General features: G+C 49.1%; 1 protein-coding gene across 6 annotated transcripts; it reads right to left on the bottom strand.

The window, feature by feature from the left end:
- Positions 1–93: 93 nt before the first annotated feature.
- Positions 94–25424, bottom strand: TRPV1 (transient receptor potential cation channel subfamily V member 1). 6 transcript variants are annotated; one of them, XR_450571.2, is made up of 16 exons: positions 24801–25424; positions 23888–24042; positions 23661–23813; positions 23142–23282; positions 22684–22982; positions 21638–21817; positions 18916–19074; positions 17449–17544; positions 16183–16253; positions 12837–13002; positions 12334–12400; positions 8794–9116; positions 7703–7830; positions 6975–7090; positions 1129–1310; positions 901–972 (listed from the first exon to the last, which is right to left on the bottom strand). XR_450571.2 is itself a non-coding variant. In XM_007177448.2 (15 exons), the coding sequence occupies exons 1-15, from the start codon at positions 25085–25087 to the stop codon at positions 806–808; spliced, it is 2514 nt and encodes an 837-aa protein (XP_007177510.1). In that variant the 5' UTR covers positions 25088–25424; the 3' UTR covers positions 94–805. The 6 variants fall into 6 exon arrangements, 4 of the variants coding, with proteins under 4 accessions (XP_007177510.1, XP_007177511.1, XP_007177512.1 ...); XR_450570.2 differs by having other exon boundaries at positions 933–978; XM_007177448.2 differs by lacking the exon at positions 1129–1310 and having other exon boundaries at positions 94–978.
- Between the last annotated feature and the right edge of the window lie 1835 nt (positions 25425–27259).

Raw genomic sequence — 27259 nt, 5'->3', positions numbered from 1 at the left:
ATGAGCTACGCCGGCTCAATGACTGACATGGAGTTCACATTTGATATGACATATGTATTTATTTATGTACTTATCTGATGGATGGCAGGATGAGTAGAGGTGGAAGGAGGTACCACTGCAGGCGAGCAGGACTATGGCCACTACAGAGGGAAGATCATTAAAAAAATTCTTGCCACGTGGCTTTGGGACATGGTTCTGTACTTTTATTTGAACAGCGATAGAGCTAATATTTTTGGAACTGTGATGGATCACACAGAAGGAGGGAGTCACTCCGGAAACACCTGATTCTGGCAGAGCTGGGAATGGGGCCAGGTTCCCCCGCCTTCTCGGAGGAGCAGCCATCGTCTCCCCCAGACCGCTCTGGACAGGGGAGATATTAAGCACAAAATAGACAAGGGCTTCGGCATTTTATCTCAAAGAAGTGTTTTGTTGTAAAAGGTGTTTCCCTGGGCTTCGCTGCCTTTCACTCCCAGGAATATAAAATCAAAGGAAACTGGGGCATCGCATACATGCACGTGGCGATTTCTCATTCGCCATGTCTGATAAAGTCAGTAAAAACCGGAACGCAATATCCTTTTGTGTTAGGAGAGCCAGCTGGGGACAGTGAGGGTTGCGTGACTATCTCTACCCGTGCATCCAGCAATGCCTCCTGCAGCTTGTTCCGTGTGGTCTAGGAGAGGGCCTGCGAGGAGGGTGCTGGTAGGGCCAGGCTGCTGAGGCATCACTGGTGGCCCCTACACACCCTCCACCGGAGACGGTGGGCTTTCCTAAGGCCCACAGGATTGAGAGCACCCTGTGTGGTCCCTCACTTCTCCCCTAAAGCAGCAGAATCCTTGATAATCTCGGCATCTTCTGGCTTGAGGGACCCCGCGAAGTGCTTCAGATGAACTTCCTCAGGCTGGGCAGGGTGTCTTTCTCGAGTACTCGCATCTCTTAAGAGGGGAACCAGGGCAAAGTTCTTCCAGTTCCTCCCTGCAGCTGAAAGATGGAATACTATTACTGCCTTGGAAGCAGCAAAACGATACCAAACAGTCGTTTGCTGGCATTACCACCCACCAGATAAAAGGGGGCACAAGCACATCGGTGCTTCCGGAGCACAGGGATCAGTGCCATTTCCTCTTTCCTCACCTGATCAAGGAGCCTCGTCTGCTCTGGCAGCTCCTAAATTCTCCTCCTCGACCCCACCCTGACTTGCTTGTGGCCTCAGGATTGTCCAGTGCTTGCTGCTCTCAGCCTCGGTTTCCTCCCTGCCCGTGTGGGAGGGAGAGTAATGCTGGGGATGCCCTGGGAGCGGCTCCACACCAGGTCAGCTGCAGGGTGATGAACACCAGCCAAAGAATCAGGATTTGGGGTTCAGGGCCCACCAGGGAATAGCAGATTGGGAACAATGCCAAGGGAAACATGGTGACGCTGGGCCTTGAAGTGGGCTCTCATGTGTGGCCTGAAATCCCAGGAAGCCCCTGAGGAGGACCCGCTGTCACCCCCATAGCAATCTCCAGCCCCTCCCTCCCCCCAGCAACCTCAGAGAAGTGACAGCCAAGAGAGACAGCTGTACGTGCTCTCCTTCCACTTGCCAGAGCCCTGGTCAGCCAAGCCTTCTGGCTGGCCATCTTGGGTCTGATCTTTCTAGAAAAGCAGCCTAAATTCACACCTTTCGCCCTCAGGCCACAATTCAGGCTCCTCTGCTGGTGTCCTGCACTGGTCACATCTCAAAGGCATCAGGAATATGGGAGGCTGGGCCCATTGTGACCATCCCAGCTGAATTCTCCAGACCTTGGGTTTCCCCTGGGCCTGCAGGCTGACACTGGCCGGCCCCCGTCCGCCACAGCCTGATACAAGCACCAGGAGGATGTTTCAGGGAAGGCATAGAAGCAGGAAGCCTCCACGGGGAGACAGGCCAGGTGCTTACTGAAGACACCATCTTCTGGCTGGATGCATCGTGGGGATACCCCCCCTCAGAGACCGCTTGGCCCAGCTCCAGTCCCTGGGCCCTCAAGGAAGGCATGGGGCTCCCAGTGCCTGCTTCCCACAGCCCTGATACGAAGACCCCCTCACGTGCTCTCCCTAGCTCAGCTACTGACCACTTTCCTCCCTGCCCTTTCTCTCTTGCATTCCCTCACCCCTTCCCAATCACACGTGCTATGTGGGTGGGGAGAGTTCCTTGTTACCTGAATAATCTGACTATTCATTACGGGAGTTTCCACTGTTACAAGGTTGTATAGGAAAGCAAAATCCTCAGGAAATACTCCCTAATTAAGCATAGGTGTGAAACCAGGGATCCTCTAACCATCTCCTAGCCCCTCCCCAAGTAACATGAGTGTGTGTATATCCCTGCCACTGGATCAATGTCTTTATTAATAGCACAGTGAATGTGCGATGCCTCAAACAGCCAACAATGTCATGCAAACACAGTGCAAATCAACTGCAAAGTGAAACAGCAAATCTTGTAAGAAGGTGTGTGGTTTCATGAAATCAATAAGAGCAATGTTGGAAAACTACTCAAATCACTTGCAAAGCCATCTTTGAATGGCTCTGTGGTGAAGCTGGACCAGTTAACAACCGAAAAAGAGATAATATGTATTATGACATGACACGGGGAGGGCTTCTAATGAAACTTGTGGGGAAAGTATAGGACTGCAGGAGGCCCTTGGGAACACTGATGACGCCCTTGAGTAGTTTTCCAAAAGTAAGCCTCTTAATAAAATAGATTTCCACTTCCAGCTCTGATGGAGTATCTAGTACTGGGCTAGCCATCCCGCTATAAACAATCATAAAACTGGACAAAATACATGCAGCAAATGTCTTCAGGCATAAGACAACAGACTGAGAAGCTGCAATTGCTGAGAGAAGTGAAATTCACAGGGTGAGCCCTGTGATCGCCCTAACGTATTGCTTAGGGACAAGTTCTCAGACTACAGTGCAGTGAGCTGGAGTCTAAGCGGAGCGTGGCAGTGCCTCTGAGCTAAGGAAGAAGGGAGCAGAATTTTGAGCAGCCGAAGCAGCTAGAATCTGTGGGACAGGGTGCAGGAGAAGAGGAAGAAGGGAGCTGTAGGGGTAGAGGTCCAGAAGTCTTTGGGGTGGGGTCCCCCCAAGTCCTTGGCTGACAGTTGGGCTGTACTTGCACAGGCTTCTCAGACAGTGGCTGCTATGGGGTTGAAAGTGGGACAGGGACACCAGAAGTTGAGCCTTACTGAGGGATATTGGAGATCCAGCCCAGCCAGTGGAGAGACTTCCTCACCACCCTTTTTCTACTCTGAGGATCAAGCTAAAATACCAGAAATACCCTACTTACTGTACATGCACTAGAGTAAGATCTACTCAAGACCCACCCTAAAAAGCCTCAAACCAAGCCCCGACAAGATCCACAGTGGAAACAGTTTGGAGGTTGAGTCCTACAAGTTTGATGGGATTGGCAAATACCTTGGCATTTCCACAGATCTACCACAATAAAGGTTAAAACTAAGCCTACACAAGTTCAAGGTGATTCATCAGTAACTGAACTGCCAACTAGGATAAAAATTCAATCAACTGTCTCTACAACATATTATTACAATGCCCAGTATACAATTTAAAGTTACTAGACATACAAGAAACAAGGAAATGTGACTCACAGCCAGGAAAAAACCAGTCAATAGAAACTTACCCTAAGATGGCCCAAATGTTGGATTTAGCAGATTTAGTAGGTGGACAATCAAAAGCAGTTATTATAAATATGTTCGAAGAACCAAAGGAAAACATAAGCTTAATGAGGGAACAGCTAAGGAATCTCAGGAGAGAAATGGAACCTATAAAAAAAAAAGAACCAAATAGAAATTCCATAACCAATAGCCTAACACTTGAAATGTAATATTCACTGGATGGGCTTAATAGCAGTTTAGAGACGACTGAGGAAAGTGTCAATGAATTTGGAGACAGATCAATAGAAATTATCAAATTTGAGAAATACAAAAAAATTGAGGAGAAATGAACAAAGCCTCAGAAACCCACAGGACAATATCAAATGGTCTAACATGCATGTAAAAGGAGCAGATAGGGAGACTAAAGCAAAGTGTATATAGTTTCCAAAATATGTTTCCAAACATATTGATGTACAGATCCAAGAAGCTCAGCAAACCCCAAGCAGGATAAAACCAAAGAAAACCATACCTAAGCATATCTTAGTCAAACTGCTGAAAACCAAAGATGAAGAGAATGTTTTGAAAGCAGCCGGGGCTGGGGTTGGGGGCGGGAGCGGGGGAGGGCGGGGAGACACACTACAGACAGGAGAACAGCAATGCAAATTACAGGTGAATTTTCATCAGAAACAATAGAGGCCAGAGGACAGCAGAGAATCATAGTTTAAGTGTTAAAATTAACAACAACAACAACAACAAAACCCTGTTAACCTAGAATTCTATATCCAATGAAAATAACCTTCAAACATGAAGATGAAATCAACATTTTCAGGTAAACAAAAGCTGATATAAAACTAATCTATACTGATAGAAATTAGATAGTTACCTGGGATGGGGAGGGTGGAATTGACTACAAAGGGGCATGAGGGTCTTTCTGGGGTGATGGAAATGTTCTGTAACTCGAGTGGGGTAGTGGTTGCCTGAGTGTGTACATTTGTCAAAACTTATCAAACTGTGCATTTAAAATGTGTGCATTTTATTGTATGTAAATTACATCTCAATAAAGTATACTTTTTAAAGTTTGTGAAATATAAAAAAATGAGCTTCTCGATGAAGCAATATCAAACATGCAGTGTCATGCTAACAGGCAAGTTTGCCTGGGAAATCATGCCCTTTCCCTGAACGAGCCAAAAAAAAAAACAAAACTATCAACACTTGATTCATTTGTTCATTTAAGAATTAGCAACATTGGGCTTTCCTGGTGGCACAGTGGTTAAGAATCCGCCTGCCAATGCAGGGGACACGGTTTCGAGCCCTGGTCCGGGAAGATCCCACATGCCGCGGAGCAACTAAGCCCGTGTGTCACAACTACTGAGCCTGTGCTCTAGAGCCTGCGAGCCACAACTACTGAGCCCGCATGCCACAACTACTGAAGCCTACATGCCTAGAGCCCATGCTCTGCAACAAGAGAAGCCACCGCAATGAGAAGCCTGCACGCCGCAACGAAGAGTAGCCCCCCGCTCGCCGCAACCAGAGAAAGCCTGCACACAGCAACCGAGACCCAATGCAGCCAAAAATAAATAAATAAAATAAATAAATTTGTTTAAAAAAAAAAAAAGAATTAGCAACATCAGCAAATTGGCAAAGTAGGCAGCTCCAAACACCCATGCCTCCACAAAAACATTTTTTAAAAAGGCAGAAACTTTAGAACCAATGCAGTCAGAACTCTGGGAAACAGTCCAAGATTTATAGCAACTTAAAAGTGTTAGGGAGCTAAAACTACAAAACTCTTAAAAAACAAAAACAAAAAACACAGGGGACAATCTTCCTGACATTGGATTTGACAATGATTTATTGGATATTACCCCAAAAGAATAGGCAACAATGGAAAATAATACATAAATTGGGCTTCATCAAAATAAACGTTTTGTACATCAAAGGGCAACTCACAGAATAGGAGAAAATATTGGCAAATCATATATCTGATAAAGAATTAATATCCGGAAGATACAAAGAACTCGTATAACTCAACAATTAAAAAAAATTTTTTTAATGGGCAAAGGGCTTGAATAGGCATTTCTCCAAAGAATATCTATAGATGGCAAATACGCACATGAAAAGATGTTCAAAATCATTAGTCATTATGGAAATGTAAATCAATGAGATACTACTTCACATCTATTAGGATGGCTATAATCAAAACGAAAACAGGAAATAACAAGTGTAGGTGAGGATATGAAACCCCGGTACGTTGCTGGTGGGAATGTAAAATGACTCAGCTGCTTTGGAAAACAGTTTGGCAGTTCCAGTTCCTCAAAAAAATTAAACCTAGAATTACCACATGATTCAGCAGATCTACTACCACCCAAAAGACTGGATAGTTGGAAATCAAAAAGAATCTCGTACACTAGTGTTCACAGGATTATTCACACTAGCCTAAAAGGTGAAAACAATCCTAATGTCAGTGAACAGATGAATGGATAAATAAAATATGGTATATACATTCAATGGAGCATGATCGAGTCAGACACAAAAGGACAAATATTGTGTGATTCCTCTTATATGAAGTACCTAGAATAGGGAAATTCATAGAGACAGAAAGTAGAATAGAGGTTACCAGGAGCTGGGAGGAGGGTGAAATGGAGATAACTGCTGAATGGGTACAGAGTTTCTGTCTGGAATAATGAAAACGTTTTGGAAATAGGTAAGGGTGATGCTTACACAACACGGTGGCTATAATTAATGCCACCAAATTGTACACTTTTAAAAAACTGATTAAAATGGCAAATTTCATGTTATATATATTTGACCACAACTTTTAAAAAAAGAAAAACAGACACTGCAGGGTTGTAAATGTAACTCAAAATGTGTTCAATATAAGACTAGGTTTGCCTCATTTTTAGGTAAATATCTTCCATTGGACCTTTCATGTCATGTCCACTGTTAAAATGTTTACCACTAATGATTAAAGGACTTTTTTTGGTAGTGATTTTCCACAGGGCTCCTCTGTTCAAGGTGTACATTTTCTCCTCCCACTCTTCCCTCCTCTGCCTGCCTGGATGTGTTGGGCCAGGTGAGGGTCCCTGTTTGTGTCCGTAAGCCTCACGGAGCTGAGGGCAGACGCTGGGTGTGAGGACTGGGGAAGAGGAGACAGGGCACCCGCAGGGAGGCTGGACGTGGGCTGACGGCTTCCTCTGGGGCACTGATGACCAGGGGCGCGTGCAGAGCCAGCGGGCACGGGCACATGGTGCAGGCGTGCGAGAGAGCACGGGAGCGCCCATGACTAGGTGGGTGGCTGACACTTGGGGCTGCTCCAAGAGTGGGGGACCCCGAGGCTTCAACCGCCCACCTTCCCCTCACCTCGGCCCGACCGCAGGGAGAAGCTCAGGGTGCGTTTGATGCCCTCACAGTTGCCCGGGTCTTCATTGATGATGCCCACGTTGGTATTCCAGGTGGTCCAGTTCACCTCGTCCACCCTGCAAGGGGAGGAGGTGAGGGAGCAGGGCGCTGGTGGTCCACGGCCAGCTTCCCAGCCCCGCAGGCCACGCCCGTAGACCAGGATGGGGAGACACAGCTGGCGAGAGGAGGGCCCAGAGGGGCCTGCCTTTTGGACACCACCCCTGAAGATGAGTTCTCTGACCACACTGTGGGACCCAGGAACTTTAAAGATTGGATTCCTGGTTCCGACCCTGATCGCTAGGTGACCCCTTCTGGACGCCTCATTTTCCAGTCTTTCATGTCTGGGTCCCACCATCTGGGATCTATGGTGGGGCCCCTATGTCCACAGTCAACCCCTAGGACAGCCCCTGTACCTACAGCTGCCTTGGGAGAGTCCCTTATGTTCATGACTGGGCCCAAGAGACCCTGAGAAAGGCTTATGTTCCCACAGCTGGTTCCAGGTGGGTCCTCCATACCCATGCTAAGCCCTGGAATGGCCCCTGTGCCCACAGCTGGCTCTGGGTGAATCCCCAGGCCCACAGGTGAGCCCTGAGTTAGGCCTCTGTACCCACAGCTGATTCTGGGTGGGTCCCAATATCCATAGCTTAGCCCCCAAGTTCCCCAAGCTTTGATTCTTGCCTGGGAATTACCTGAAACACCACCTGTAGTCGTCTTTGCCGTCAGCTGTGTACCCCACCTGCAGCAGCTTGCCTGAGCGAAAGGCCTTCCTCATACACTTAAGGAAGCTCTTCTCCGTGTCCAGGATGGTGATGGCTCTCTGCAGGACGACACAAAAGGCAGAGGGGCAGGGGGTTCATCCAGGAGCCGCCCCTGGCTGCCAGTGCCACCTGCCAAGATCAGCGTCTGCAGGGTCTCTCCCGGTCCCTGCGCCTCCGAGCCGGACCTCCAGAGCCCTCTGCACCAGGCTGGTTCCCACAGCCAGGCGGGTGCACAATCCACGGATGGAGCTCAGACCTGCACAGGCGCTGCTGGTGCCTTCCGGGTCTGGGCAGGGCAACCATGAGTTAGGTGGAGTGTGCCAGCCCCAGTCCCTCCCCTGAGGAGCTCACAAAGGGGCAACGTAGTGTAGTGGTTAAGAGCAGGGGCTCGGGGGTGAGACTGCCTGTGCCGAGTCCTGGCTGGGCTACTTACTGGTTACCTTGGACACAGATACCTAACTTCTCTATGCCTCGTGCCTTCATCCAAAAACGGGGAGAGTGAGAGTGCCCCCTTGGTAGCATTATTGTAGGATTAAAGAGAGCATGTAAGTAAGACACTTAGAACAGTACCTGGTGTAGAGCCAGTGCTACTTAATAAGAATGACGCTTTTATTATTAGTTGGAAAGGCAGACGCAGACCAGGTGTCTCAAAGATGCAGCTCTCAGGGCCCATCCCATATTAGCTGCTTCCCGAGTCTGGTCTCTGGTGCCCACTCTAGATGGAGTTCCTCTGCGACAGGCACCCCCGTGGGGCTGAACCCTCCATCTCCTCCCCCCAGGGACTGCCCAGCCCACAGTAGACACAGAGTCTGCAAACACCCACTGGTGACCCTGGGCAGGAACCCCCTGTGGGAGGAGCCAGAGGGAGCCAACGGAGGGAGAGGCTGTTGCCTGAGCCCGTGGCCTGGCTAGGCTTTCTGCACCCTCCCCAAAGCGCGCAGGGGCCCGTGCACCCAGCTGTGTGGGGCAACAGCCAGAGCAGCCGACCCCCTCGTGCTGCACGCACCCCGCCAAGCGCCCACCTGCAGCTTCCAGATGTTCTTGCTCTCCTGTGCGATCCTGTTGACCGTCTCACCCATGAGGGCAATGAGCATGTTGAGCAGGAGGATGTACGTGAGAACCACGTAGGCCAGTAACAGGATGACAAAGACAGCCTTGAAGTCATAGTTCTCCGTGAACTCCAGGTCACCCATGCCGATGGTGAACTTGAACAGCTCCAGACACGTGGAGTACAGGCTGTTGTAGGAGCTGTCCGACGGCCGGCAGCCAGGACCTCGCCACCTGTGTGACGTCGTCTCAGCCGACACGGAGTCATTCTTCCCATCCTCAATCAGCGTCACCACCGCTATAGGGCATGGGGAACACGTGGCCGGATGGAAGCCAAGACCCCAGGTTCCCCAACATGCACACCCGCTACCCCCAGGATGGGTCTGCAGCAGGAACTCTGGCTTGGCTATGAGGCACCTTTGTGTGATTTTTGTTTTTAAAAGCACTCCCTGGGCTTCCCTGGTGGTGCAGTGGTTGAGAATCTGCCTGCCAATGCAGGGGACACGGGTTCGAGCCCTGGTCTGGGAAGATCCCGCATGCCGCGGAGCAACTGGGCCCGTGAGCCACAACTACTGAGCCTGCGCGTCTGGAGCTTGTGCTCCGCAACAAGAGAGGCCGCGATAGTGAGAGGCCCGTGCACCGCGATGAAGAGTGGCCCCCACTCGCCGCAACTAGAGAAAGTCCTCGCACAGAAACGAAGACCCAACACAGCCAAAAAATAAATAAATAAATGTAGTCATTAAAAAAAATCTAGAAAAGCAAAGTAATATTTAAATAAATAAATAAATAAATAAAATAAAAGCACTCCCTTCTTCAAAACTATCAGTTTTTCATAATATACTGTTTTATTAATAGAAACATTTTATCATCATCTGCTAGGGGAAAAAATGCTAAAATAAATATATATATATATATGCACAATGTGATACAGCCACATTTGTGCAGTGCACAAGCTGCCTAACCTTACATGTCAGCCCTGGGTCCACATCTACTTTCTCAGTCACACCTTTGTCTGCCTGTGCCCCTTAGAGGGTAGCCCAGAGCCAGCCCATTCCAGAACCATGGGGGCTAAGCAGCTCAGATCAGAATGGCTTCTTGCTGCATTCTGCACTCTTCTTTGGGAGATGTACTCCAGAGCCTGAGAGCTTCTGTAGCAGTTGTGCCCCATGGTTACTGCATAACCCCCTTGGCCTTATCCCCTCCTGTGGCTCCTGATATGCAAGGCCTTCAGACCAAGTGCCAGAGCCCACACTAATCCCTATCAGATCCCTTCCAGTCAAAGCTGCCCGTCTCTCCCAGACAGGATACCACGTGAACCATGGAACAGTAGGACTCAGATGGGGATCAAAGCAGGACTCAGTTGCTCAAAAAATGATGTGGTGTGTCAAAAGGGCACAGGAGCCAGCTGCAAGGGACTCCTAATGACCATTTCTCAGAGAATTTGAGCATGAAAAGAAATGATGATAGTAAGGAGTTATAACTCACTTAACAAAGTGAGAATACACACACACACACACACTCACACACAAAAAGAATCAAAGAGGCCCTACTAATGTAAATAAATAAATCAATGTAGGAGAATGGAAACCCCTTCCATTACATTACTGTAGGGAAAGCTCTTCCAGACAATAGAATGCCAGCTAACAAACGTAAAAAGAATAAGTTAGAAAATTATCATTTGGCAACCATCACAGGATCAGGTGATTCAGGTGGGAACCATCAGTGGATGCTAAAACCACTGGGTGAAAGTTTGATGAGAAACAGGATATTTTCAGTCTCAAAGCATCGCCTCACAGATTACTTATCAATTACAAAGGGAAAGATAATAACTTGACAGTGGATAAATCTGGTAGACCTATCAAAACCAAGGAACCAAAGTTAACATCACCAGAGGGAATGTAAATTGGTGCAGCTACTATGGAAAACAGTATTGAGTTTCCTTAAAAAACTAAAAAGAGAGCTACCATATGATCCAGGAATCCTACTCCTGGGCATATATCTGGAAAAAACAAAAGTTCTAACTCAAAAAGATACATGCACTCCAATGTTCACTGCCGCACTATTTACAATAGCCAAGACATGGAAGCAACCTAAGTGTCCACTGACAGATGAATGGATAAAGAAGATGTGGTATATATATACAATGGAATACTACTCAGCCATAAAAAAAGAATGAAATATTGCCATTTTCAGCAACATGGATATACCTAGAGAATATCATACTAAGTGAAGTAAGTCAGACAGAGAAAGACAAATAGTATATGATACCACTTATATGTGTAATCTAAAAAATAATATTAATGAATCTATAAGCAAAATAGAAACAGACTCACAGACATAGAAAACAAAACTTACCATTATCAAAGGGGAAAGGGAAGAGGGGAGGGATAAATTAGGAGTATGGGATTAATAAATACAAACTGCTATACATAAAATAGATAAGCAACGAGGATATACTGTATAGCATAGGGAACTATATTCAATATTTTGTAATAAACTATAATGGAAAATAACCTGAAAAAACATACATATATATGTGTAACTGAATCACTTTGCTATACACCTGAAACTAACACAATATTGTAAATCAATTATACTTCAATTTTAAAAAAAGAACCACAAAGTTATCACCAGAAATGGGACAGACAGACATCATGGGACTCCTGATATAAGGAAGACACACATTACTTCACTGATATTCTGACCAAACATGTATACCTAAATCTAATTGTGAGGAAACATCAGACAGACCCAAACTGAGAGACATTGTAAAAACTGGCCTTTACTCAATAAAAATGCTAAGATCACAAAAGAGAAGGAAAGATTGAGGAACTGCTCCCAAATGAAGGAGACTAAACAGACTTGACAAGTGAATGGAATGTGTGATCTGGGATTTTCATTTCTGTAAAAGATATTTTTAGGACAATTGGTGAAATTTGAATAAGGCTGGAAAATTAGCTAATAGTCCTGTATTGATATTAATTTCCTGATTTTGATCATTATGCTGTGTTTATGTAAGAGAATGTTCTTGTTTTTAGGAAATATACACTGAAGTATTCAGCAGTAAAGGACTGATCATGTCTGCAACTCACTCTGTTCTTTTAAGTATGGTGTAGTGTGTGTGTGTGTGTGTGTGTGTGTGAGTAGCTGGGAGAGAAAGCGATTTTTTAAATGTGGTAAAATTTGGGGAATCTGGGTAAAGACTATAGAGAAGTTATTTGTACTATTCTTGTGACTTTTCTGAAATAACATCAAAATTTTTTAAAATTTTAATTGAGCCAAAATGCAGCTATACTATAGGTAAGCAGCACTTCATACCTCTAAAATGACTTAAAGTCTTTTATGAATCAATTTCTAGGTTCTCCTACTATTTCAGTGTATTCACTGGCCATCTGCTCTGTCACCTGCAGACACACACCCCGGTGGGCCTCTCCCCACCCAGCCCTGCAGGGTCCTCAGGAAGCTGAGGTCAGCGGGAGCCCCTGCCCCCCACCAGCCCTGACCAAACCCGTTACCTGTGGAAAACCCAAATAAGAAAACGAGGTAAACAAACATGAAGCGACACAGGTCTCTCAGGATCATCTGCAGGAGAGAGCAGGCTTGTCAGAAGCAAATCAAGGCCCAGGAGGGGCCAAGGGAAGGGCCAGGACTGTGTCGGCCTGGGGGTTCATCTTGAGCCCAAGTGGAATCAGAGGGCAGACAGGTAGGTTTGGTTTGGTGGTTTTCAGCTCAGGTGTCATGAGGGAGTCACCACAGCTCCCCCCGCCCCCCGCCCATGGGCCTTTTTCTGGTGGGAGAGGGGGGCCTGGCATGTGGCGGGTCAAGTTTCAGGGGAGCCCCCCAAACCTGGGTCAAGGCCGGATTGCCTCATTGTTGGGGAATTCTCTGCAAAAGTGGGTCTTAAAGCAGCACCTCCCCAGACAACGCACAGAGGGTGGATGGAGTTTGTGGGACCAGGTCCCACACACTCAGGAGGTAAACGGGCTCTGCGGAGAACCGCTCAGGCACCGGCACCCACCTTCTCAATCATGACAGCATAGATGCCCATCTGCTGGAAGCCGCGGGTGTAGTAGAGCATGTTGGTCCAGCCCATGGCCAGGGAGAAAACCATGGAGGCCACGTACTCCTTGCAGTGGCAGAAGTATAGCACGACGGTCCCCAGCATGAACAGCGACTGCACAAAGCTGACGGGGGAGGGACAGCAAGCCCTGTCCATGGGCACCGGGGGGCCTGCACCCTCACAGACAAGACCCCAGATGCCTGGACCTCTCCTCAGAGGCACAGCCCCAGGCCACGGGTGAGCCGGGGATGGCTGTCCTCCCTCCTTTAGCCCATGAGTGTCAGTGGGAGGACTAACGCTCCCAAGAGGCAAAAATCGGTTCGGGGGGTGGGGGGAGGGGGTGTTGCATGTGCAAAATCTTATCCTTTTTACACACAAAACACAGATATAAATATAGTACATAAACACATATATAGTATATTTGTGGTAGGAGATTTCATGGGAGGGGCAATTAGGAAAAAAAATTTCTAAAAAGGCAATAATGAAAAAAGGCTGAGAAACAGGGCTGTAGCCCCAACAGCCTCCCTGCCCAGTCCCTGGGAACAATAGCCTCACGGACAACAGAGAACCTAGGAGGCCTAGGCCTCTGAGGAGGGCAGGCTGTGCTCTCCTGAAAGAACCACAGGTAGAGTCTGCTGGTCACACCCTCAAACTCAGGAGCAGAGCCAGGGAAGATGTCCTTTCACTCTTTAGTCTGGTGAGGGCTGCCCTAGTCGGAGCCCTGGACAGGCTGGAGGATGTCTGGATGATCCTATGATCATTATCCTATGATGATCCTATGACAGGGTCTGCTCAGTGGTCCCTTCTTTACTTATTCGTCCCAGGTCTCCTTGTTCATCATGGCCTCCTCCCGGAAGTGCCCGCCCAACGGCTGCATTAACACAGAAGACCACAATGACCACCCGACTTCCCATTTGTGTGTGAGAACCCAGCAAAAAGCCACCTCTGTGCTGATGTGAGTGTACTGAAAACTAGTGTCCCTAAACTGGCTCGTTAATTGGAGTTCTGCTGCAAAGAAAAACTATCCCTCGGCATCTGCAGACCCTTGGCCAAAATAAGAACTGACGCCAGCTGACATAGGCAAATGGAGTCCCCACCTAGGAATTCTGGAAGCTGGGAAGTAGTGAACAAATGGAAACTGACCTAGCAGACCCAAGAAAGCCAAATCCAAATCCATAGTGGGGAAACCTGAGAACCAACTCGTTCAATCAAGGAAACTCAAAAGGCTTAGGCACCTCTGGAGGGGAGGTGAAGAGACTGACGTGAGTAAGAGTGGAGGTGTTGTCTCTGAAGAAGATAAAACAGAGGGTCTTTGGACCCGGTTTCAGCAGACACCCATGAAAGCACTGGTATTTTACCCAAAACAGGAGATTATGTGATTTCTATACAAGACATTACGTAAAGCCCTCTTCTCCACTCAGCTCTCAGGAAACTGGCAGTTAGACTTCTTCCCTCCGGACAGAAGATTGAAAAGATGCAACAGATTGACTTTGGACATTCGCCAACAAATTGTTTATCTAGACCAGACTATAATGCAGCTAAAAATTGATAAGCCCCATTCACACATTAAGAGCTTCCAACCAGCTTTTCAGTCCTCCACTCTTAATCATGAGCAGATGTCAAAGATTTCCAAATATTCTGAGAATGCCCTCTACATGAAAGAGAGAACAAAACAAGCAAATGGGAATCAACAATGTGGAGAAAACAAAAGCTATGCAAAAAGAAACGAATTACCAAAAACTATCTTAATAGTCATAGAGAGACAAAAGAAGATATTGCATCTATGAAACAAGAATAAAGTGTTATAAAAGGGAACAAATAGGAGCTTCCCTGGTGGTGCAGTGGTTAAGAATCCGCCTGCCAGTGCAGGGGACATGGGTTCAAGCCCTAGTCCAGGAGGATCCCACATGCCGCAGAGCAACTAGGCCTGTGCACCACAACTACTGAGCCTGCGCTCTGGAGCCTGTGAGCCACAACTGCTGAAGCCCGCACGCCTAGAGCCCGTGCTCCGCAACAAGAGAAGCGACCGCAATGAGAAGCCCGCGCACTGCAACAAAGAGAAACCCCGGCTCGCAACAACTAGAGAAAGCCCACGTGCAGCAACAAAGACCCAACGCAGCCAAAAATAAATAAATAAATAAACATTTTAAAAAAAATTAAAAAGGGAACAAATAGAATTTTTTAAAAAGAGCACTTAGGAATTAAAAACATGATATCAAAAATAATAAACTCAATAGAAAGACTGGAAATTAAAATTGATTTGAACCTCCCAGAGAGAAGAGCCAAAAATAAAGAGACAGAACACAAGTGAAAAAATGTAAGAACTGGGACTTCCTTGGTGGCGCAGTGGATAAGACTCCAGGCTCCCAATGCAGTGGGCCTGGGTTCGATCCCTGGTCAGGGAACTAGATCCCACATGCATGCTGCAACTAAGAGTTCGCATGCCGTGCAACGAAGGAGCCCACCTGCCGCATAAGAGCCGGTTCAACCAAATAAATAAATAAATTTAAAATTCATAATTAAAAAAAATTATGAATTGTAATTATGAAAACTATGTAAGAACAAGAAAAATGCTTATAGTATACTTAATAAAAAGATACACTCAGCATGATTACAACTAAAAATGTAAAAAAAAAAAAAAAAATGTAAGAACTAGTTCAGGACTAGGTCAGGAGGTTCAATATACAAATCACAGGAGTTCCAGAAGAGAGATCAAGAAATAATTCAAGAAAATATACAAAAAATAAAGGACATAAATTTATAGATTGCAAGAGCCCACTAAGTACCCAGAACATTGGATAAAGATAAATCTGCATCAAGAAACATCAAGTTTCCAAACACTAGGAATAAACCGAAGATACTATAGGTTTACAAAGAGAAAAACCAAAACAGGTCTTAAAAGAGGATTCAGAATCAGAATGGCTTTGGACTTGTCACATTTAATATTGAAAGCAAAGAAAAAATGGAGAAATATCTTCAAAATTTTAAAAGAATTTTATACCCAACCTCGCTATCAACCAAACGTGAAGGTATAGTAGAAATATTTTCAGATGTGCCAGATTTAAAAGAAATTCCCTAGCACCTGGAACATACCTGGCACAGAGTGGACCCTCAGTATTCCTCACCCAGCAAACGTTTATTGGGTGCCTTCCATCATTCATTCAACATGTTTTTGAAGCCCTACTATGTTCCAGGCCCAGCGGATGTGAGAGAATGAGTGAGAATGAGCTGATTGCTGTAACCCCAGGTCTCATGGCCAAAAGATGCTATCTGCTACAGGGGCATAAAAGTCAGTATCACTCACAAAAGCATCTCACTGTAGCTGTCCACAAACAAGGTCTTCAGTGATGGCCGTCTCTGCAGGAAATATTGAATCTGCAGGTAAACAGAGTAAGATCCCAGGGAAGGTTAAATGGTGCGCGCCCAGAATGCTTCCTAAATGCAGCCACGATGGACCATGGGAGTGCATCAAAGCAAGGATAATGAAGACAGTGGAACAGGATGGGTCAGGCTAATGGGGTAATGTTATGTACTCGGTCAGGAAGATTTTTTAGAATAGAGTGGAATTACAGCTATACCTAGAAGCAAAGATGGGAAGGAAAACCACCAAAATGTTATTAATTGTTGTGCTTGAAGGATGGAATTGGGTGATTTTTTTCCCCTTCTTTTTAATTTGTACTTTTTCTTCCGAATTTTCTCAAAGAAGTTTGAATTACAGTAAAAATTCTTTAACCATCCTCTACCGAACTAACTCTCCAGGACAAACCAGTGCTCTCCACTCCCCGAAAACATTCTGACAGATGCCCACAGTGCATGTTCCCCTCCAGGACACCCACACCCTCCTTGCCCTCGCACTGGGTAATCCTGTTTGCCAATAATGCTTTTTGCCCACTGCACTTGCTACTGCAGCTTTGTACTTTACTAATATATAAACTAGGAGTGTGAAAATAAACAGAAACAGTTGTTTCTGTGAAGACAGAGTCCAGTGATTTGGAAAGACTCCTTAAAGGTGAGTAACTGAAAAAAAAAAAAAGAGGTACAGCTTAGATCAAAAAGATTAAGGGAAAAAATCACAATAATCTCAAATTCTGCATTCAGGTCCCTTCGTACGTGCAACAGTGGTTCCACATATATTAGAAGAATGGCCAAGGAATATGCGTGTTCGAGTTTTTAGTTAAAATAAAATGGTTCCAGTATACATATAGATTTCTTTCATTATTCTGAGCTTTAATGGGCTGTTTCAATTAATTAAACAACTACTAGTCATGATCCTGTCTCTTAAGAGGCTTCCACTCTATCTCTGTAATTAAATATTACATTCAGTGGAGAGCCCTGACTGCCGGTCTTCAAGCATGACTGCCCTGGGTCTGCAGGGACCCACTGGGCAAACCTGCACCCTCCCACAGCTGTGAATGCCTGAGGATTCTCATCTTCACCTGTGTGTCTCTAAGCTCCTCTATCAGGGCTATTACGTGGCTGATGAACTAAAAAGTGGGTGAGCACTGAGTGAGTCTCTTGACTTTTTGTTTTGGTGATAGTGGAAACTCATGCAATTGGAAGGAATGCTTACCCCTCGGAAAAAAAAGTAGACTCCCCCTGCTACAGAAAGAATCTCTCCAGTGACTCGGAAATAGCCCCCAACGGTGTGTTTCAGCTTAAAGGGAGGCTGCAAAGGGCAGAGAAGATAGTGATTCCATTCACTCATTCATTCACTCAACGAACATTTACCTGGTACAGAGCCCTGCGATTAAGACCCAGCCCCTTCTGGAAAGGTTCAGCCTCCATCAGGAGAGAGAGACACAAATAAAGACAATGCATAATTATGGGGACACCTGCAAAGAGGCCCCTCTGTGGGACCTGATTTCCAAAGTGGCAGCTTCCAGCTGCTAAGAGGAGTGTCCTTACTGTACTGTGCTGTCTCCTGGATGATATCCTAACCTGCAGCTCTGCTTGGCTGGGAAGACGGTGGTGGCATTAGGTGGAGGCACCCTTACAGATCCAATGTCATGTGCTTCCTGCTGTTCCCACAGCCTATGGCGAACCCCTGGTCTCCCAGAACTGTCAAGGTTCCCCACGGATGGTGGAGGCGCCCTTACAGATCCAATGTCATGTGCTTCCTGCTGTTCCCACAGCCTATGGCGAACCCCTGGTCTCCCAGAACTGTCAAGGTTCCCCACGGATGGTGGAGGGAGAGACGTCACACACACACACGCGTGCGTGCATGTGTGTGCGCACGCACGTGTGTGTGTCGTCCTTGTGTTTCAGCCACAGTTTTCCAGAGTGGGTTTCCTTCCAGCCTATCATCCATGTTTCATAAGCACTAGTTCACTAGCTTGTCTCATTAGCACATATTTCTTTTCTCTTAAAATAAAGTCATTAGATGGCCTTAATAGTTGTATAGAAATCGGGTTTCACCTAACTAGGAAGTTGAGTTTTTCAACCAAATTTACAAGCCAGGCAACCTGGAGATAAAGGCAGCAAGTTAAGTGCTTGGATATTGAATGGAAAGGACTCAATTCAGAAACTTGAGGGAGTCTATGGCTCCTGGTGGCGGAAAAAGTCTGGTCTTAAGTTAATGTGATGCATAACGCAGGGCCTGGCTTAGAAGAAGCGCTCAAAGTATATGCCCAGGGAATGAATAATGTGCAAGTGAGAGAACAAAAGCAGGCAGGGGAGCGGGCTGGCAATGTGCTCAGGGCTGACGCCACCTGGGACCCTGAAGACACCCAGCCGAGCGGAGAGCTGCTTCTGGAGCCCCAGTTCCTGCATCCTTTCTAACCTAGTACTCCCCCTCTGCAGTCAGGGACCTCAGCGACCACAGGCTCGGCCTCTCAGAACCCGGAGGCTAAAGGAGGGGCTGAGAACAGGAGGGGGGTGTGAGACTACCAGGAGAGGGAGGACTGAGCACAGGGACGTAAGATCTCCAGGTGACTCTTCCATGTCTCCAGGGTCTGGCCTGGGCCCGTGGTCTTGGGGTCTTATAGGAATGCCCACCCCCTCCCCTCGTCCCCCACAGAGGCCCAAGCCTCAGGCACACCCGGCCTTCCACAGGCCTGTAGTAGGCGGCCGTGGTGAAGATGATCATATACAGGCAGTAGATGAAGAAGTTGAAGTAGAAGATGCGCTTGACGAATCTGTCCCACTTGTCCTGCAGGAGGCGGTTGAGCGGCTCCACTAAGAGCATGTCATGGCGATTCTAAGGGGAGCAAAGAGAAGTGAGCCTCACCCCCCGACCAGGACCCGTCCCACAGGACCACATCACACCCACGTCTCTGCATGACCACGCCCTCAGCCCGAGCAGCAGTGGAGGGTCACAGCCGGTTCCCCACGTGGCCCACCCTGCGGGCCTCAGTGTCTCTGTTGTGCAGCGAACAAGGGGTGAAATCGGACACATGACCCTAAGAGCCCCTGACACTCGTGAGCGTACCAGTGTTGCCCGACATTCTATGCCCACTCTCTGTAATAACGCTCTTCCAAGAGCCTACATCCTTGCTATTCCCACAGTATCGGGAAGAGGCTGGCACAGGCAGAGCCTAGCATGAGGCTGCTCAGGGAGGGGCCTCTGCATTCCTTAATTCTCCCATTTCCGGCCCTGAGTCAGACAGGCTATCCAGATGGGAGTGGCAATTACCTACGCATGAGACTGAAGGGAACGAGGAAGTCGTTCCTGCCATGAGTGGGCCCAGTGCCTGGGATACCACCATTACAAGTATTGCTTTGGGGCAAAAGTCTCACATCAACAAGCTCTCTGTAAAGTTCAAGTATTCCTAGGATGTGGATGAGCCAAAATCAGGTCATCCTAGCCTTTTGGGGCCATTGAGTGCAACTCTGGCCCAGGCTGGAGCTCCCCAAATAAGGTCCATGTTCAGTGTCTTCTTGAGTACCTTTGGGGATGGGAAGCTCTCTACTGCCCCAAGAAGCTTGTCGGGAAATTCTGCTCTCTGGAGCAAAGTTGATCTTCTCTGCTTCCCACCAGTGGTCCCTGCTCTGCACTCGGGGCCCCAGTACTGCATTCCAGCCCTTGAAAGCCTCCAGAGATGTGCAGATGGCAGCCGTGGCCCCGGAGACTTCTCCTCTCTAGGCCAAACACCCCAGTCCTTCTTGAGGTTGTTTCCTAGCTGGGCCAGCCCTCTGGGAACACTTAATCAGGGATTCTGAGTCAGAGGGCCCAGATTCAGCATGGCAGCCCAGGTGGGAGCTGACAGGACAGAACAAAGCAAGCCAGGCCTCTCCCTTCTCTGGATTCTGCCCCTGTAGATGCAGCCTCTGCCCTGTGAGACATCATGGCAGCCCGTCATCACCAACAGCACAGACTGCAGCCCCCAAAGTCAGCCTCAGGGCCCGGAGCATCTGTCACCTTAGAAAGAGGGGACAGCAGTGGTGGAAGGATAAACTTTTCATTAAGCGGCATTGGGACCCTCATTTGGAAACAAAATAAGTAAGACGCCTACCTCACACCTATGCAAAAATCAATTCTTGATAAATTTAAAAGCCAAACATAAAATACCTACAAAGGAGCTAAATATAAGTATTGGAAGATATGTGTGCAATCTTGAAGTGGAAAAGGCTTTCCAAAGCAAGACCCAAGTCACAAAAGCTATGAAAGAAAAAGTCTAACCAATTCGACTCTCAAAATGAAAACTTTTTATAAGCAAATGATGCAAATGAAGTTTGCAAGAGACTAGGAGACTAGGAGAAAATAAGATATCTGAAACATGTGCAATAGAGAAAGGATCAATTCATTTTATAACGAGAGCGTCTACACACTGAAAGGGTAAGGCAAACAGTCCAGTAGAAGAGATGGCAAAGGACAATGAACAGGAAATCTACCAAAGAAATTTGAATGGTCGAAAACACATGAAAAAATTCTCAACCTCACGATAATCAAGAAAACAAGAATTAAGACATCAACGAGATAGCATTTTGGGCTCCATGGGCTTAAACTAGGTTAAAAAAAAAGATTGGTAATACCCAGGTTGGCAAGGACACAGGTAGATGTGTACCCACGGGTGGTGGGCAAGTGCATTCATGCAATCTTTTTGGAGGCCATACTTTCTGACTTAGCAATTCCAGTTCCAGGTGTCCTTCATAGAAAAATTCTCAAACCCATGCCAAGTGGCCGGTAGCATTGTAGTAAGAAAAAAAAATAACGAAATAACTCAAATGTCATTCTGTGGATATTTACTCCCCATTCCTACTATGGAATACTTGCAGTAATTTTTTTTAATAAAGCAGACTCATATGTGCTGATACAAAACTATCTACAGGGACTTCCCTGGCGGTCCAGTGGTTAGGACTCCGCGTTTCCACTGAAGGGGGCCCGGGTCTGATCCCTGGTTGTGGAAGACCTCGCAAGCCGAGCAGCGCAGCCAAAATAAAAAATTTTTAAATTTAAAAAATAAAACATGCCACTAAGTGAAAAACATGGTTGTTCTGTACTATACATAGTATAATCCCATTTATATAAACAAAATGAAGCTACATGTTTTTATATGGTAGAAAAGGAGGATTCTTTTCTTGTCTATGTAGTTTTGAAATATTTAAGTTTTATGGGAATATTATCATGTATTGACTGTATGATGCAGGAAGACATTCGGTGGGAATGAATGGGGAGATGAGACTGCAGGGTGTAGGCCCCGGGTAGCAGGTTTCCACTGATGGGACGACAGGCAGAGCCAGATTAGGGAGTGGGGGTAGGGGCTGGGGTGCAGTGAGACCCAAAGCCCTTCCTGGCTGGGTCCCAGCCTCGGCCCACTCACAGGTGTCTCACTGCTGCTGTAGGCAATCACCTCCAGCACTGAGTTCTTCTCACAGGTGTCGATGCAGGACAGGTCGTACAGTGAGGAGTGCACAGGCCCGTAGGCCCACTCGGTGAACTTCCTGGACAGGTGCCTGCACTCGGGCTCCTGGATCTCCCTCTGGAGAATATAGGCCAGGACCTGCCCCAGGGATACAAGAGCCTGTTAGAGGCCAGCCTGGGGCCCTGCACAGGCTGCATTCCCTACCAGCTCTGCTCCAAGAATAATTCTGCTTCCCAGCCCATTGGAGACCCCACCCAAGCCCCAGGAGAGCCCCACCCCCATCTAGCAGCCTCCTGACCACCATCAAGATCAACTTCCCACTGCCTCAGACCCCAACTGCAGCCACATTGGACCCATCACCTGATCACACCTGGCCCCCCCATTTCTCCCATCTCCCAGTGAAGGACTGCAGTGGTCCACTCTAGAAAACCTCAAGCTAGAAGGAAATAAAATCCAAGAAATAAAACCAAGGTTATAAAGGTTATAAAACCAATGTTCTCATCCTAAGAGACTCAGTATGAACAGAGTCAAGCTCCCAGAATCCTCTGGTGCTGAGAAGCCCCTTCCCCTCCAGTTCCCAATTGCCCAGCCCCACCTTCAGCCTTCCATGGCCTGACATCATCCACAGGCTTGGGCCTGCCCCACCCCATTAGGACCCCATATCACCCAAAAGTCCTACCTTCCATGAAAAAACACCAACAGCTTCTCTTTCCATTTCACCCTCAGCTCAACCCACTCCCATCCCCAGACCCCAGCGCCCCACCCCCATTCTGCGTCTTGTCGGTGGTGCTCAGAGTTGGAAATCAGAAACGGCCACGCGTGAACTGATGAATTCTGCTCGGCATCTCACAATTCCCCTCGCTGACTCTAATGCCCCCTGCCCTCCCTCTACAGGCTGGTGGGGCAGCACCAGGGCTCTGCGCAGTGACGATGCCAGAAGCTTAGGAAGGTAGGCAGGCCCCTCCCACAGCACCCCCTGCTCAGGCCTGATGCCCCCTCCCTACCCCGATCTTCCCACTCCTGGCGGCCAGAGCCAACGGCGTCAGCCCCTTCTTGTTGGTGAGCTCCTCCAGCTTCAGCGCAGGGTGGAGTCTGGCCCCCAGGATCAGAATCTCGTTGTACATGCTCGTCACAAACTTGGTGTTGTCGGCCGTGTTGTCAGCCACCTCCACCAGCGCGTGCAGCACGGTGTTGCCCATCGAGTCCCTGGCGCTGATGTCGGCCGACTGCCAGGAGTTCTGCAGCAGGAACTTCACGGTGCCCAGCTGGTTGGTGCACGCCGCCAGGGAGAGGGGCAGCTCACCTGCAGCCAACACAGGCAAGCGTTGGGCTTCCCCAGGAAGAGACTGGCCCTTGCACCACCCGGCCTCCAACTCCCACCCACCCCCCCCCCCCGTCTCCACCTCAAACCTCCCCTTAGCGATCATCGAAAAGCCAAGTGTCTACCGCGTGGTCTCCCCACCAAAATAGAAGCCAGGCCGCCCTTTGGTTTTCTTAAAGAAGTCCCCATTGGCCGCGGCCTGGACGTCGGCCCCGTTCTCCACCAGGAGGGTCACCAGTGCCATGTTCCGTCTCTCGATGGCAATGTGCAGTGCCGTCTGGCCTGTGGAGGACGCGTGCTGTTGGCTTTGCGCCCGTAGTCCTGCGGGGGCCTGCCCGGACAGATGCCGGGGGTGGGCCTGGGCAGAACATGCAGGATGACCCCCCACCAAAGGAGGCCCAAGGAGGCCCTGAGGCAGGAGTAGAGACACCCAGAACAGGGAACACCAGACTGGGAGCTGAAGGAATCAAAATTGCCCAAGTGTAAGGAGCACCAAGCCATCGGGAGGGGGGGGCGGTGCAGGGACCCCCAGGACCAGGAGATCCCGACTCAGTGGCTGGACAGGGAGTAAGGAGCTCAGAGGCTTTCCCGGGCGTGACGGTGCCCCCCTGGCTCCAGGCAAGCTTGCGGGCAGAGCCGTGCCGGCCCGGCCCTCCTCACCCTTGTAGTAGCTGTCCGTGTAGCTGGCGTTGACCAGCTCCTTCAGGCTGTCCGTCTGCCGGGCGATCTCCAGGAGCAGGGGGATGGTGTCGTTCTGCCCGTTGTGCAGGTTGAGCATGGCTTTCAGCAGGCAAGTCTTCCCTGTGTCCGGGTCTGCAAGACAAAGTGGGGGTCAGAGCAGGCAGCACGGCAGGGCCGCTCCCAGGACCCGGCGGCTTCCGGGCCACCTTTGAATTCGCTGTCCATGAGATGCTTCTTGCTCTTCTTCAGAAAAAGCAGCAGGCTCTCCAGCTCCTCGCAGTTATTCTGAGCAACTGCTTCAAAGATCTTCCTGCGATTGTAGAGCTTGAGGTTCTCGGCAGCAGAGTCCTGGGATGGCTGCCTATGGACCAGAAAACACCTTCGTTTCATACTCTGGTCTCAGCCCTGAGGCCTTCAGAGCCTGTCAGGGAGCACAGCTAAACCCCAAGGCAAACCAAAAGGGGAAAAAACATGATACAAAACCCACCGCTCAGTCCAGGCTGTAACAGGGAACAGTGGGGTGCGTGTACCCCCGTTCTGTCCCCACCCTGTGTGTAGGCATCATCTAGAAAGTCTTTGCAGCCTCCACTTCCTCCAATACCCAGGCCACTCACTTCCCTGCCTGCTCAGAGGCTGGGGGAGCCTGGAGGGGATGGAAGGCAGGGGTTTGGCTGGCCTCTGCTAAGTGAAGAAGCATCCTCACAGGGCCACAGAAGTCATCCAGCCCTGTGCAGCCCCTGTCCTGCTTCGGAGGAGGTGGGAGGCCTGGTGGACTCTCTCTGGAACTGTTTTGTACTCTGTCTAAAAGCATCCTGAGCTTGAGCCTTCCAACGTAAAGTCCTCATGATTAGGGCTGGTGAGCATTCTAGGCCTGGACCCAGAGATCGGCCAGCAGCTAGGATCAGCATGTATGTCAGCATGTGTGGCCACATGTCCCGAAGGTCCTATGAGTACAGACGCTGGACCAGGCGACCTCTGGAGGCCCCCCAGCTCCCTAGCTCTATGACCTTCAGCCCATAAACTCGAGTATCACATGGTGTCTCCACGGCTGGGGCCTCAGCCAGCTGGGCCAGTTAGGCTCCTGGTGGAGAGGGAGGCTGAGCTCCAGATGCAGCTTACCTGGCACAGGTGGGACCATCCCCAGGCCTCTGGACGATGACAACAGGGCTGACTGTGATGGCCGGGCAGGATGCCAGCTGACCTTCCTCAGAAGAGCAGTCCATGAGGGATGTGTCCTCCGAATCACCCTTTCCAAAGAGCCGGCTGCGGCTCTTGGCCGCAGGGAAGCTGTGGGGCTTGGCTGGAGCTGGCCTGGAGTTAGGGTCTCCATCTAGGGGCTCTGGGCAGGAGTCCTCTTGAGGCAGGTCCTGAGATTCCCATAAGTCTGAGCTCCCCCATTTCTTCATCCTGCCAGATCCTCTGTGGCCCAAGAGGCGGCCTGCGGGTAGCCACCGAGATCAGGTTTGTTCCCAGCTGGAGGGCTGCATGACCCTAGCCCCCACTGCCCTTGTTGCAAAGGCCCCTGTGAAGCAGGACAGTCCAGAAGTCCAACAGCTGCTGCCCCCAGCCTTCCAAAAAGGAAGCTTTCAGGGGTGTTGTACCTCCCACCCCAGAGGCCTCAGGGGGAGCAGGCCTAGCAGCCCCATGGCCAACAGCCTCCAGGGATGAATGAGCCCCCAGCTTGGAACCATCAGGATGGATGGATCACTCCTCTTCTCTGGGCCTCAGTTGCCTTGTCTGCAGAGTAGGGATGATAAACACTGCTCTGCCTCCCCCCAAGATCAGAATAAGGGAGACAGGAGGAGAGGCTGCCTCCGGCTGTGCATCGGGGGAGGAGCTCAGTGACGAGGATGGCTCAGCCCCAAAGAGCCGAGCAGTCTGCGTCCTCAGGAGCAAGGTGGCTGGCAGAGACCGACACTCACACTCCACACTGCATGGGCCCTTGGGTGCTGTGTGTCCCCCCCCACCCCCCATCAGCCACGCACTCTCCTGTCTTTGCTCTTCGGCCTGGCTGCTGCAGCTGTTGAGTTTGCAGGGGATGTTTTGCACTTTTTGTCATCTTTGTGAAATTTGTATATTTCAAGCATCCTGGCCCTGAACTTTTAGACTTTAAGTGATTCAGGGCCGGTGGGCCTTCTAGGCCTGAACACCTGGAGTTACGCTGGCAGCTAGTGCCAGCACCTACGGCTGTAAACTTGTGTTGATACTGTTTTCCGCTCCTTCTTAACCTCTTTTCCTACTCTTCCCCTCCCGACTGGGCATCATCACTCCCTGGCACCCAGCGCTGTCCCACATCTCAGGGACCTTGGCCTCCCCTGTGCCTCCACATGGGGTGCTTTTTCCTCCTTCTCCTCTTGTCCGAACCGCACCACCGCTCAGATGCCGCCTCCCCACTGATGCCACTTCCTCCACGTCCCCGAATCCCTGCAATGATCGTGCTGCTCCCCTCCCCCTCCAGAGGGGCCCAGCTCATTTCATCCCTCCTCACAGCCCTCTTAGCACCGTCCACCATGCAGTCTAGCAATTTCTATGCGTCACCATTTTCTCTGCTCCCTGCCCTGCGAACTCCACCTGGGCAGGGCACTTGCCAGATCCATGTTTTTACCAAAAAAAAAGCTGTGCTGGGAAATGAGTGAGATCAGATACAGACCCTTCTAGCTCCCATTTCCATAGGAAGTTAGAGAGATTCATGTTCCGGCAGTGGCTGGATTCCAGAAAACAGCAACTGAAGGAATGGGAGGCTTCTCAAGCCTGCATGTTCAAGTGAAAGTTCAGGCAGTGAAAACTCAGAGCATGTGGCTGGGCTGTGACAATAACTCGGCTATGATCTGATGCCCAGATCCAGGCGGAAAAAGAGGCAGCCTCACCATTTCACATCCTGTGAATAGGACAGACGATGACTACAGGCTCGTTTCCCCTCCTGCCTGTTGTTCTGCATTCAGGAGGGCCTGAGTCTTTCTCTGATTCATCCATTAGGTGGAAACCCTGCTGCAGGAAGTATGCCCGGCCACAGAAAGCCCCACTTCCAACCAACACCCACGTGTGCATCCCATCATTCAACACCCATCCACTGACACTACTGGGCGCCCAGCCCTGTGCTGAGGGCACAGAGAGGACTGAGACCCCATCGGAGACAGAAACCAGGTGCTGGCTGGGGCAGGGGAACCACAGCAGGGCCCGGGGTGCTGAAGAAGTCTTGGTGGAGGAGGTGACAGATGAGCTGGGCCTGGAAGTGGAACAAGGTTGGGCTGGGACTAGGGAAGAGGATGGAGATCCCCAGAGTAGCTGATGAAGAGGAAGTCAGTGGGGTCAGAACCAGATGGCTGTCAGCCCTGAATGCCAAGGAACAAGATGTGGACATTATTGCTCAGATGGCAGGAAGCCATGAGAAGCTTCCCATCAAGGCCTGTTCATAGGATGGGGATCGTATTGGCGATTAAAAGGCACAGGAGGCTAATGAGAATGAGAAGAATTGATGTGTTTGAGCCCACGCTGTGCAAAGGAAAACACTGTTCTAACACTTTACAGGCACTCACTCGCTTTATTCTCACATCTCTAAGAGGGAAATATTTTACAGA

This window comes from Balaenoptera acutorostrata, chromosome 20 (assembly GCF_949987535.1).
Source record: "Balaenoptera acutorostrata chromosome 20, mBalAcu1.1, whole genome shotgun sequence".
NCBI lineage: Eukaryota > Metazoa > Chordata > Mammalia > Artiodactyla > Balaenopteridae > Balaenoptera > Balaenoptera acutorostrata.
Note: the sequence above shows the minus strand (reverse complement) of the source record. Positions and strands in the feature narration are given on the sequence as shown.

Excerpts from the sequence above, each read along its gene's own strand:
- TRPV1 (XM_007177448.2), bottom strand. The coding sequence starts at position 25,087 with ATGAAGAAATGGGGGAGCTCAGACTTATGGGAATCTCAGGACCTGCCT. Across the intron at positions 17,545-18,915 it reads ACAGGCCTGTGGAAGGCCGG|CCTCCCTTTAAGCTGAAACA; the intron begins GTGTGCCTGAGG and ends TGCCCTTTGCAG. Across the intron at positions 9,117-12,333 it reads CTTATTTGGGTTTTCCACAG|CGGTGGTGACGCTGATTGAG; the intron begins GTAACGGGTTTG and ends CATGCCCTATAG.